The sequence below is a fragment of the Pseudoliparis swirei genome, chromosome 16 (genome assembly GCF_029220125.1).
Source record: "Pseudoliparis swirei isolate HS2019 ecotype Mariana Trench chromosome 16, NWPU_hadal_v1, whole genome shotgun sequence".
NCBI lineage: Eukaryota > Metazoa > Chordata > Actinopteri > Perciformes > Liparidae > Pseudoliparis > Pseudoliparis swirei.
Genome location: NC_079403.1, coordinates 11,285,006 through 11,298,308, shown reverse-complemented (window position 1 = coordinate 11,298,308; position 13,303 = coordinate 11,285,006). Strand labels below are relative to the sequence as shown.

Genomic DNA, 13,303 nt, shown 5'->3' with positions numbered 1-13,303 from the left:
AGTTGTGTGTTGATGAGTAACGTGCAAACAGCTGATCTGGCATTCTGTTAACACATTTGCCAAAATGTAAACAAAACAACAGGCTTCATGTTGTAACCACAGCTCACTCCATGCCAACCTTTTACTTCCAACAACTTATGTTCTGCTACTTTCAGTCGTCTATGAATTGTATCCATGCTTGTTGGAAACATCAAACTTTGAAACATGTTAAGGGACTGAAGGAGCTTTTCTGCTCCCATTGTTAAATGTTTGAGCTCCTCCATCTTCTCTTCCTTTCCTCTCCCAGTATGTTCTCGCAGCAGCAGGCATCGCCGCAGTTCACCCAGCAGAGTAACAGCAACATGTACAACGGAAATGGCATAAACCTCAACAACGTCTCCATGGCCAGCAACGTGGCAACCAGCAGCATGAGCCAGATGGCGGGACAGATGAGTGTCACGTCCATGGCCTCAGGGCCCTCTCCCAGCTTGCCCTCCATGGGGCAAGAACAGGTAAACACCGGGCCACAGACGCTTTTAGAACTAGGAGGAGCAACACCTACAGTTACAAATCACACACATCACATCACATCCTATAGCATGGCCAGACCTAATTAGAGGATTTGGAGTGAACCCGTAGTATCTTTACATTAGCCCATTGTAGGAATGTAATACGGACACTTGTAGAGTATAAGCCTTAAGGTGCGTTCACACCAAAAGCGAAACTATTTTTCGCGTCGCCCAAAACGCGTGAGTTTACTCGCTCGACCATTCTCCGTGTTCTCACCATAAGCGTCGAGACGCTCCGCGAGGGGCGGGGCTTATCTCCGTAGAGACCGTTATCATTTCCTTCATCCACCAGAATAACTAACTACTAGTTCTGCTTTATATTAGTTGTGGACATCCCACACACTAACGCCCTCGTGTTTGGGTTGATGACATCACCCGTAGGCTCACTCGGCTCGGTCACTTTCACCGATGAAGTTACTGTTACGTCTGGAAGACTCCCGCTTCCAGCGCTACGAGAGCGGAACTCAAGAGCTGATTGGCCCGAGTTGCGAGATGACCGCCTCAAAGTTGAAATATTTGAACTAGGGGCAAAAATTGCGCCGCTGTAAACGCGTCGCCCACATCGCGTCGCCCCAAACGCGCCGCCCGGGAAAATATCGCGTCTATCGCAGCCACACGCATCTGTACGTTGACTTTTCATGGGATTCGGTCGCACGAATAAATAGTTTCGCTTTTGGTGTGAACGCACCTTTAGAGGTCAACAAAATGGACCCCTTCCTTCCAGGTTTACACAGTAATAAGAAAGACAAACGGTTGTTCTTTCTCCACACTCCTAGCTTCCTATGTCCGTGTTTGTCTCATCCTAAGACCCTAAGTGTTTGGCTACACTTATTGAACAGCCGTGCTAGTGAATAATTTACTCAGTAGTTTACGTAACTCCTCTTGCTGGTGTTCTGATACTTCACTTGAACTTAGAGGACAATGATGTAATTAGCAGCGGGCACTTTAGACCAGACCATTTAGTCTATATAGACTTTAAAGAATATAGAGTTACTGTATGATGTTCAAGGGCTGGCCTGTCTGGACACAAACAGCTGCTGAGCCTAACGTGGACAACATGGCTCTTTATGGCACAGATCTGTCAAACCTAAACTCACAAACTAGTCACACTTTGACTTGAAAGACAACTGACCTCAGTCACTCAATGAAAATCTGGTCAAAGTACAAATATGTTTACTTGGTCAGCACTCCATTTCTGGTGAGTATTTAATGTCAACAGAGTTAATCCTTCTTCCTTTGTCTCGCTGGTATTGTTAGTTTTATATGTGAAATGCACTGTTGTTGTCCATGATGCTTTTAAGCCCAATAAAGGGCCATGAATATTTAACCAAGGTGCTGCTGTTTGATTGTCTGCACTTCAGACTGTTGCAACATACCAGTATATCTGTCACTTGATTTATCTTCCTTCCAAGATTATAGAAATATATTGGCACTTAGATTATTTCAATTATTTACTGTTTGGCCATAAGTGCAGGCTTTTGTGATTTACTTGTTTTAGGCTTGATGGCGTGTTCCAAGAAGGATTTCTATTTGTTTATCGTCTTTTGCACACGTGGCTGATCTACACCAGACAAGTTCTAGTTCTGCTAGTTCAGCAAGTGTTTAGTTGAATTATGTATTTTATTTAGGGCTGTGAAACGATTACAAATTTTAACCAGGTTAATCACAGGTTTCTGTGGATTAATCATGATTAATCACATATTACCGATATTCTCGGTATATTTTTGTGAGAACATAAAGATTTATGACAAAAGACGGATATATACATATATACACAGGGATGCACATAACTTGCAGAGACAAAATGACATGCTGCTGGTTAGAGACGACCAACAACAGACGTATTGGAAGCTCATTCTGCGCATGCGTTAAATGCGTTAAAAAAAATTAACTAATTAATCCTGTAATTTAATCATAACGCGTTATTTTTCACAGCACTAATTTTATTAAATGCTGTACAAGTTGTGATCTGATGTGTGTTGTTTCTCTGCAGAAATACTGTTGACCCTCAAGGAGTTCTGACCCTGAACCTCACTGATCAGCTGGAGCAAGGAGTGCGTCGGCCCTTTAAGAAATTGTACAAACATGTAACCAACCGATTGCCCCTTGAACCAGCCAGGCGGTGCCCTGACCTTGCCTCCCCAGCCCATGATGGCCGTCTGTCCTATCTGGGCCCCTCCGGCTGCCCCGGAGGAGCCCAGATAGGACAGACAAGCAGAGAGAAGAGGGCTGGGGAAGGATGCCGGACTCGGTCCAACATGCCTCGCCCTCCTGGAGGAGAGCGGGTGATGAGCCAGTCTGTCCGCCTGTCCAGCTGCATTCACCGTAGTGTGACTTACTGTAGGCCTCCTGGTGGGGGCGGCACCGACCTAAGGGGGCAGCAGTGGTTCGGGATCCCTTGTTCTGATGAATGTATTCCTCTCAGTGGACAGCGGCCATTTACAATCTCATCTCAAAAATGACGTACACTGATTCTTCTTTTATGTCCTATTCTTCTCACATTTGTGACATTTCCACATAGTTCCAAAATGGCAGCAGAGACTCCAAGTGATGCTCAACTTCATGGATGGAGCTCAAACACTTAGCCAGTTTTGCCTTTTTGCTGTTCTTTATTTTATTATTATTTTAGTTTTTGTTGTTTTTTCTTGTGAGAATTAAGATGTAGAATGAAGATGTGGTTGAAAAAAATGACCTTGAAAACACTGCAGAAGAATGGTTAGAGAGGATTGGTGACTTGTATGATTAGACTAATTTAGTCAAGAGGTTTATATAGTGTATTAAATTAAGTTTTATTTTTCTGTATAGATTCATTTTAATTATTGTAGATGATTATCTTAGTAGCAAGAAGAAGAAAAGAATTCTAAAAGTGTGAAAGAGGCACTTTTTAAATAATTTTAACAGTGATGGTTGTATTCTTTCTGAGAAGATTCTTCTATTAACATGAATAATGGATTATACTTTGGTCCTTTTAGTTTCAGAAGAAGATCTCAAAATCATATATGGTTTGAAAATGAATTTCAGAGATTGTACATACCAATAAGTAAAACATTGTCTTTCCTATTTATTTTATTCTTTAGGGTTTGATTCCCCGTCTGGTCACAACTGCCTCTCAAAGCAGAGAAGGTTTTATTTTTTTTCGTTGTGTAGTGTTTCCGTATAGTTTTTGGGGAAGTGGAGTGGGAGCCTTTACGATCTGATGTTCTGGTACGATGCAGACGGGTGAGGGGGGGGGGGGGGGTGTGCTGTGTATACAGTGTACAGATTATCGCTTGCTTCTCTGCCTTTAGCATAGAAACGCCACAAAAAAAAGAGGGGAAAAAAACATGTACAAGTTCAACACAGCCATACAATAACTCAACAAAAACAACAACAGATGTGTGCTTTCTATGTTGTCTGGAGTGAAAAGTGCTTCATACAAGCTGCTAGGTGCAAACTGTTCTGGTGTGATGTAAACGAGCAATAACGATTACTTGAGAATCTCTTAGGTTTTTTTGTTGGTTTTTTTTGTCTTTTTGTTTTTGTAATTTTTGTACAGTTTCCTGAATAAAAAGGACACGTCTTTGCTCCACGTTTGGGTGCAGTATTAAACACCGTTTTTTATTGCAGTTTGTACCAAGAAAGTCGAGATCCACACGCAGCGTTCCTAATAGATTATGCAGCATTGGCTGAGGCCGGCAGAGGGAAGTCGTTTGTGGTCCCCTTGTTGACACACGCCCTCTCTGCCTCCAGCCACTCGTCCAGAGCAGAGGTCAGAGTTAAGACGGCATGGTTCATGAGACCTGCTCTGACGGACATTTAGCCATATTGTATGACCTCAGGCACTTAGTTCAACTATAAAGTGTTCCGTAATGACTTGCTATTCTTGTGCCCCTGAAGGGGCTCGGTTTGACCTTCACAAGATGTTAAGCAAGTCATCTTCTCTAACCTCAAAAGTACATTTTCCTCAACAACAAAAAAGCGCACACCTTTTTATAACTATTTTAACCCAGGACAGACTTGGAGCAAGCCAAATAATCCTCACCTTTTTCAATTGGATTTCTGAATTCTACCAGCTTTTATTTTTAAAGTGAGACGACTTGTTGGTTAGCATGCTTTGAGGCCCACGGAAAACAAGGAATTAATGATGTCACTTAACAGGGTCCTAATGTAGAAGTTGCAGCGTAAAACAAGGAGAGTCATTCTGAATGTATTGTCATGGAAGGCCTGAGGATGTGACTGATGGTGTTTATCTCAACATGTTGACAATGTGGTGTTGTACAGTTGTACCTTGCTCTTCTCAGCATTTCCATAGGAAGTTGCCTGTTGTTGCTTCTTTTTGCTTCTTGTGTAAATGGAATTTGAAGCTGTAGCAAGTCAACTCTGGGTCAGACGTCTGCGTTCATGTTGTGACTGTCATCATGGCTGACGTCCTGCAGTTGCCTTGCTGCGGGCAGACAGGAGATCACTCTTTCATTTGTTGATAGATGCTGTTTTGATTGTATCATACAGTTGTGCAAAACAAGCCTTTTCGAGCCATTTTAAAGAATGATTCACAGCCCTCTGCAAATTTCCAAAGATTGTCAAGATTTTGAAAAGATTTAAAGCCATGTGGTAGCAATGCATTTTTTAGCATTTATAATGAGGACGGGAGCAAATAAATGATTTTGCCCCTTTACAAATATCCAGGCCTTTGACCCACTAAACAAAAGAAATATGTTGTTCTCTTTTAACTTATGGTTTTGAAGAACTTTAAATGCCCTTTTGTATTGTCTGCCAATTTCTTAGAGCTAAGATGCAACCTTGAAATGCTAAGAGCCCTAGCATAATGCCTTAGATTTTGTCCGTTCTCGTTCTTGTACATTACACCGCTGTCTGTATAAATTTGTATTATGACTTGTGTACAATATTGAATGGGTGCATCATCGCTCGACTCTTCGCAGTTGCTGGAGACTCGGTCGCAGTTGAACTGTCCCTCACCATTGCTCTCTGTTCTGTGTTGGAGTCATTTCATTTCCCCCCTCACTGTCTGTATGGAAAAGATAATGCATAGGGATATTGAAGCAATATGTAATATACTATATGGACTTTCTGAGGAAAGCTTACTGTTGTGTTCCCCCCCCAGATTTTTTTTTCTGCATTGTTCACAGGAATCACACTGTATACCTGCATCCACCTTTGTAACCCAGTGTGTGTGAGCGTTTTATGCAAAATTAGATATACAAGAGAAGTTAAAACTACAGTTATGCAAGTTGTGAACTAATATGGCTTCGCTGATGCTATTTGCCTTGTAAATAAAGAATTCTGTTATTGCAGTATTTAATCTAGTGACTCTTATTTCAAGTGATTAAAACCACACACACGCATATATATATATATATAAGGCCTCCATGCATTGTTTTTTCAACAACAAAAAACGCATAAGCAGCTTGACAGTCTAAAACGACTAACAAAGTAATCTACAATATATTTAAATACATACAATTCAACTGTAATATATATATATACATACATATATTAGATGATTCATTAGAGATAGCCTCAATGAGGATTAGGTGACGAGAAAACCATTACAGAGAGATGGTTTGCGAGTTTGTTTATAATTAAATCACCTATTACATGAATACGTGTATTTACATTACATTACATTATTTCCATGGGGCAAGCATACAAACCAATGACGCACTCAATGTCCCTCAATACTCTGAATACAAAACTCAACGAGAAATGAAAATGAAGCATAATCATACAATAAATAAAATTACCATTAAACTCTGACAAGTAGCTCCGTATAATGTGGATCGAAACTAAATCAAAGTATTGAGATTCTCAGTTGTCCTCGTGTTGATGAAGTTGTGAACAGAGGGTTCGCGCCGAGACACGGCCATTCTTCTTTTCTCTCGTCCTAATTCACCACATCCAAGGAATAACAACACATATTTAGACTCCACAGGGGGTCCCGGCAATCCGATCGTGCGTGTGCATGTGTGTGTGTGTGTGTGTGTGTGTGTGTGTGTGTGTGTGTGTGTGTGTGTGTGTGTGTGTGTGTGTGTGTGTGTGTAGGTGTGTGTGTTGGGGTGGGGGTCCTCGTATGGAAATGTTTGGGGACCTCTCTAAATCGGCCTCATTGTAGCAGAGGACGGCAGCCCGGTGCGCTGGAGTGGTCGGGGTGGGCGGGGTGGGCTGTCCCTGAGAACATGTACTCCTGTGGGACATTGAGATGCATGAGGTCGAGCGGACTCCTGGCCAATGGGAAGAAGCATCTCCAGCAGACCTGGTGTGTACAGCGGCGGTGCCCTCAGATGACCACCGACCACAGGCTGAGAGGAAGGGTCCCGCAGCATCTCCCGCACTCTGGAGTTTAGACCTGCTGCGCTGATCCCTGCTCCATGAGGACATGTTGTGTTTGTGTTGTTCAAACTGAATCCTGGACATGACAGATAAACAACCTCCCTGTGAAACGTCGGTCATTTATTTAACGAGGTAAGCTTGTTTTCATTTTATCAAATTTATGTTAAATTGCTGCACCTTTTATATAGGATATTATACTGACTCGCTGAGTTATTTGTGACTCATTATTTTATGTGATATATTCTTCTTCTTTTTTAAATACTGCAGGACTAATATAATTAAATTAGTTTTTTTTATTGTGTGTCTCGTTTTTTGTGTCACTCCTTAATTCCCTTTAAATGTAAATGTAATGTATTCTGTTTAATTCAACTTTTTTTCTTGTTTATAATAATTTCCTTCAGCAGATATTGCTCCACTATAGCTTTCCTTCCGCACTGACAGTAATTGTAAGGTCTATAAAACGCGCCATTAATGCTGACCTCTGCTCTGGCTGACTGTTCTTTAATCAGTGTCATGACCCTGATTTGTCTCTCTATTTACTGGATGATTGATAAACGGTTCCTAAAAAGAAAACACCTTTTATTATCCGCTCGTTTAACGCCGCTGATGAGCAGGTGACGTCTCTGTGGCCTCTCAGCTGGAAATATTGTAAAATCGGCTTTCCAATTTCCCCGTGGACAGCTTTTACTTATTACGCAATATATTTGTTCAATGTTTTCTTCCCCAGTTATCCACATTTATTTCTTATTTTTTTCATGTAACAACTTAAATTCTGGATGCGTTGTAGAAGTTGTATATTTAATATAATATTGTTATATGAATCCAATTAAATTTATTTAACACATTACATTTAAGCTATCATTTGTTGGATGTTAAAGGCTTTCGCACGTTTAAAAAAATCTCTCCTGATGTCATGTTTCCTCTTTTATATTTCTTTTATTAAACTTGTATAACTCACTCTTCTTTTCCCCTCTATCCCTGAAGGGTCCGCGTCTGCCTGTCAACCGTCGCCTCCCGCCCGGTGCTGTCATGTCGGTGTCCGTGTCCAGCATCCCTGTGGTGCTGAAGGACAAGAGCTGCTTCCAAGCCGGGATGGTGAAGGGCAGTCCCGCTCGAGGCTTCTACCCAGCCCCTCTCCCCCACCACCACCACCACCATCACCCCCACCCCCATCACCCCTACATGGACTTCTTCCCGCGGACTCACAGCCTCCTCCACCCGCTCAAGTCCCTCGGTCGTCTGGTGTCGGACACTCAGGCGAACCTGCCGCTCAACCCGCACGGCGGAGCCCCTCCGTTCCCCCACCACCACCAGCACCACCCCTCGCTCCTGCATGAACACATGTTGAGCGCCTCCGGCATCCCTTACCTGAGCCAGATGTTTCCCGGCCACCCGCTGTACCCCAAGCCGGAGGAGCTGGCCGCCGTGGTGACGGAGCACGCCGCCGGGCCGCTGTCCTCGGACTTCAGCAGCCAGTCCAGCGAGAGGTCGTCCTGCGCCTCCTCCTCCGCCACCTCGCCGCCCAAAAAGAGAGTGGTTCGCCTCCGGTCGCCAGAAAAAGCGCGCGCGTCTTATAACTTCAGCGAGGATGACTTGTTCATGGTGCTCTACGGCTACTCCGGCAGCCAGGAGCGCGCCGTGGCTCACGCGATATCCGGACTGGCCGTGCCCGAAAAGTCCGGTGAGACTTCAGCTTCACTTATTGGATGTTCATTTAGTTTATAATCAGACGATGGAACCGGATAGTTTGGCCTTTTGCTTAGACATTGCCAAAAACACAAGAACAACTGCCGACGGGACAATATTGCTTATTACTTTTAACTAACAATTAGTGATCAACTGATTCCTCCACACATTTAATGTATTAACCCCTTCATTTGTGTATCCCCATTTGCTAATTTGTGTTTTTCTTTCTTCAGTTTCGAACTCTCACATTCTTCCTCTGGACAAAGAAACACTTGAACTTCCTGAGGGTAAGACTTTGATAACTCAACTTTAATTATGTGTGTTTCTGAATTGATGGAGGAGCGGCAGAGGGTTGACCCTGTCTCGGACATTGCGTTGCAGGGTTAACCGTCGTCCGGGCGGCTTGGGGAAACGTGTCCCACTGTGGAGTCTTCACAGACAGTAGCACCATCCCTCAAGGCACGCGCTTCGGCCCTTTCCAGGGGAAACAGGTCAACACCAGCGAGATTAAAACATACGACGACAACACTCTCATGTGGGAGGTAATGTGTTGCAGTTATTCCCAAAGTCCTCTTCCAAGTCTTGTGTATAGCCAATCAGGAAATGAATCAGACCGGTTGAACTCATATCTCATGTCATCTGCTGCAGGTGTTTGAAAACGGCCGTCTGAGTCATTTTGTTGATGGCCGGGGAGGCTCCAGGAACTGGATGTCTTCTGTGAAGTGCGCTCGTTTCCCGGAGGAGCAGAACCTCATCGCTGTGCAGATCCAGAGTCAGATCTTCTACGAGGCCTGCAAAGAGATCCGGCCAGGACAGGAGCTGCTGGTGTGGTACGGAGACTGCTACATGCAGTTCCTCGGCATCCCTCTCACCCTGAAAGACCCCCGAGGGGAAAACGGCGGCGTGATTCCTCCCCCTGAAGGTCAGCATCCCCCCTTCTGTTGCTTCGCCTCTCTGGTCCTCTCCTCCGGACTCAACGTAGTGCTTCTTTATTTGTGCCCCCTATAGATTCCGGTGAGGGTTTCAAGTGTGACCGATGCGGGAAGGTGTTTGCATACAAGTACTACAGGGATAAGCATCTGAAGTACACGCGCTGCGTGGACCAAGGCGACCGGCAGTTCCCCTGTCACCTCTGCACCCGGTCTTTCGAGAAGAGAGACCGATTGAGGATACACATTTTACACGTTCACGAAAAGCACAGGCCTCATAAGGTACTGAAACAGCGCGCGCGCGAATGTGTGTGTGTGTATTTACGTCGCATTTAGTTCAGGCTATCTATTCCATAGTAGTGCCAGAGCATTACGTCATTGCATCGCGCAGTGAAGTCGACAGGTGCGTGCGCACGTGCATGTGGTGCTGAAGGAACAGCTCCCTTCAGCTTCACGTAGAGACGAATGTTTTTTGGGTTTGATTAGGCATCTTAAAAAAGGCAAATTATTTAGTTGATGCTGAAATATAAGCCTAAAGCATCACAACAATGTATCAATAAAAATAAGTTATTACAAATCAATAGAACCCCGCAATTGTTATGCAAAACACTCATACAAAAATGGAGTTTAGGTTAACTTGTCTTCCAAATATATGTCACATTTAAATGACTACGTAACTTCCCCTCATCCTGATGAGTTGTGTTGTGTTTGTCTGATCCGCAGTGCTCAGTGTGCGGGAAGAGTTTCTCCCAGTCCTCCAGCCTCAACAAACACATGCGCGTGCACTCCGGAGAACGGCCATACAAGTGTGTGTACTGCAACAAGGTGGGAGGCCTTTCGGTTTTCATTTAATAATAGAATTTGCCACAATTTTTATTCCTGCATTGACACGTTATGTTGTGAATAGGATATCATTTACAACTGAAACATCATCATATATGTTATGGTTTGACACTTTATAAAAAGTGTTGATGCTCAACAGAAGAGACATAAATCTCCGGCATGGTTTCCGGTCGAAAAGTATTTATCTTCCGTGATAGTAATGTTTTTAGTCTTCTTGTCCTCCTCCTCCTCTTCTTCCTCGTTCTCGTCCTCCTCGTCTTCCCCCTCCTCCTCCTCGTCTTTTAAAACCTGCAGCCCGCAGTGGATCCATTTCGTGCTCCCTTGTTTCATGGTGCATTTGGCGCGAGCCCGTCATCATTGTCGCTCTCCACGGGCACGCTACACGGAGACACTTATATGCTAATTATCGCCAGATGTACACCCCCCCTTTTGTCTGCGGACATTATACTTTTAATTTACGGACCTGGAATGAGCACACGTGTTCTGGTCTTTTCTTCTCGACGTCCTCCCCCTTTTTTAATGCACCCGGAGAAGTTCTCATTATCTGACAATTTAAGTTAAAAGGCTAGGATTCGTTACAATTTTTTTTTTAAATCGCAAACTCATTAAAAAAAAGAAGTGTTTATCAATAATTATACACACATTAATTAAACTCTACAATATAATTGCAAGAGATGACACTTTAAACCAATGATCTGAACTAATAGATCAAGTAGCGCTTATCGGTGTTGTGTGTCTTTCCTCTCAGGCCTTCACTGCTTCCAGTATTCTGCGCACGCACATCCGCCAGCACTCCGGGGAGCGGCCCTTCAAGTGTAAGCACTGCGGGAAGGCCTTCGCGTCGCACGCCGCCCACGACAGCCACGTCCGGCGGACTCACGCCAAGGACAAGCCCCGCCCCTGCGACGTGTGCGGAGCTACGTTCCAAGAGGAACTGGAATTTAAACATCACATGGAAACTCATAAAGGTAAGCAATTGTTTTTGCCATCACAATAGATATAAATATTAGGCAGTCTCTCTTTTATTTCTATTTCTTACTTCTTTTTTGTACCTTTTATTATCTCGATATAATTCGAAATCGAATATTACGAATTTTCTCCGCCTCTATTTAGCAAGTATATATATATGTGTATTATTAAATACGGATGAATAAATATTAAGATACAAAAAGGAACATTTTGCATGGCATTCTTCTTGAAACATGGTTATTTTATTGAGCTATTTTTCTCACGCTGCAGACCGGCACATCTTGGACAGCACACTCGTTCCTCCTTCTCCCGGAAGCGGACTACAGAAGGGCTCCGGGTTTCCAGCGAAGGACAATCCATCAGTACCGAAGAGCGCCGGGCCAAACTGCCCTTACACGGGCTTAACCGTCCTAAACCCGGAGTATCGGCCCTGGAACTGAGCGAGACTGTCTGAGTAAATCCTGACGAAGAAAACCATTTTAAATGTGTGTAATATTTATGATATGAGGATTTGTGATGATACAAGTATCACAAAATACTAAATCTATACAGGAACATTGTGATAATACCACGAGAGAAGGTCGGATCTTGTCGTTTTTCTTTATATAAATGCTGCTTAAGAAAGAAACAATGTCATATATAGGCCCATTCAAATAGGCTCATCATAATTTAAATTGTTGGCTAAAATGTGTCTAAATCTATTTATAATATGTTAAAATATGATATCTGTTGTTTTCTGGTTTAAAGCTTTAACTCTGTGATTGTTTGTGAACACATTGATTCTGTAATACTAATATAACGGTGATTTGTATTATTGTTATTAATGTTATAATATAATGATTATTATTATGTTGGGTTTTCTTGCATCCACAAACGTTTGAAAAGTAAAGCTATTTTTTATCATTGTAGAATTGAGCCTATACTTGTGTACAAAATAAATGTTCTCTTAATTTATAATGTATCATACTCTTTTTACAGTAATGTAAGGCTGTCAAAGCAATCGAAAGTGTCTTCGTTTGTCCCCTATGAGCGCCTGCTTTTTCATGATTTACAAATAAAGAATAAGCGCATGGAAACTAAAGTGTTGGTTTTGGTTACTGTCTGAATTGAGCAGGTCCTTCAAATCTCAGTTGACATCAAATCAATTAAATACTAAATGTTTATTTTTATTTTTATGTGGCAGACAATAATTATTTTTAAATAAAAGAGAGATTTCATTCCCTCCAAAATTGTAATGAAATAATCTACAGGTTATTTCAGTTCTGATTTGTATCTTCCCTTTGTTGTGTCATCCCTCCAAAAGTGCTATCCATCAGTCTTGTTAAATAATTCAGATAAAGCTCCATGGATGGTGTCTTGATTGACATTTTGCAGACGATCATCTGCATCTGCATATGTTTGTGTGTGTGTGTGTGTTTTATGGACCCTGTGCATGTATCACCGATATGTTCAGTGCATGTGTCTCTCTGTATGCATCACTGTCTGGTGTGATTCTATGGAGCCAAGCGATGGATTGAAGACACTCACAGTAAAAATGAACAAACCCTGCTCTGGACCAAATGAATGAGAATAGAGTGCAGCAGTAAGGTGGTCTATTGCTCCTCACACAAAGGAACTCGGCATGACTGACATCTGCCCTCACACTGTCACCAACTGTCCCACATGTGTTGTCCTGAGATAGATAGATAGATCTTGCAGTGTGTGTGTGTGTGTATGTTGTGGTTCGTTTGAGGAAAAGATCCAATTGGGCTTGTGTCCAGCCTTTGTCTGAGTGCTCTGTTATTTCACCTTTGACCCCTGGGTCATCATACTTCACACCGAGGGCATGCAGTCAGACACCACGATGCTGCGACAGCGCTAATTGAGAGCTATAACGGATATTGAAGCATTGGAAGAAGAGAAATAAAGCAAAAAGCACAAGAACGATTTGAGCTTCAAAGATAGAATTTGATCTGAAATCTTTCAGTTTCACCATCAGATCAAAGTAAATAAGGGCCTGAA

The 13,303-nt window shown here is 42.9% G+C and overlaps 2 protein-coding genes across 6 annotated transcripts in view; both read left to right on the top strand.

The window, feature by feature from the left end:
- The window catches only part of ncoa2 (nuclear receptor coactivator 2), a 59,337-nt gene extending 53,495 nt beyond the window's left edge, over positions 1-5,842 (top strand). For all 5 annotated transcript variants that reach the window (XM_056433770.1, XM_056433772.1, XM_056433768.1 and 2 more), the window contains exons 21-22: positions 287-491; positions 2,542-5,842. In XM_056433770.1, coding sequence (XP_056289745.1) covers positions 287-491; positions 2,542-2,553 — 217 coding nt within the window. In that variant the 3' untranslated portion in view covers positions 2,554-5,842. The remainder of the gene's footprint in view (positions 1-286; positions 492-2,541) is intronic.
- A 2,062-nt stretch (positions 5,843-7,904) lies between these two features.
- prdm14 (PR domain containing 14) lies at positions 7,905-11,742 on the top strand. Its single transcript, XM_056434553.1, has 8 exons — positions 7,905-8,556; positions 8,795-8,848; positions 8,943-9,103; positions 9,210-9,483; positions 9,570-9,772; positions 10,214-10,315; positions 11,082-11,301; positions 11,573-11,742. The coding sequence occupies exons 1-8, from the start codon at positions 7,905-7,907 to the stop codon at positions 11,740-11,742; spliced, it is 1,836 nt and encodes a 611-aa protein (XP_056290528.1).
- The last annotated feature ends 1,561 nt before the right edge of the window (positions 11,743-13,303 follow it).

Excerpts from the sequence above, each read along its gene's own strand:
- prdm14 (XM_056434553.1), top strand. The coding sequence starts at position 7,905 with ATGTCGGTGTCCGTGTCCAGCATCCCTGTGGTGCTGAAGGACAAGAGC. Across the intron at positions 8,849-8,942 it reads AACACTTGAACTTCCTGAGG|GGTTAACCGTCGTCCGGGCG; the intron begins GTAAGACTTTGA and ends ATTGCGTTGCAG. Across the intron at positions 10,316-11,081 it reads AGTGTGTGTACTGCAACAAG|GCCTTCACTGCTTCCAGTAT; the intron begins GTGGGAGGCCTT and ends CTTTCCTCTCAG.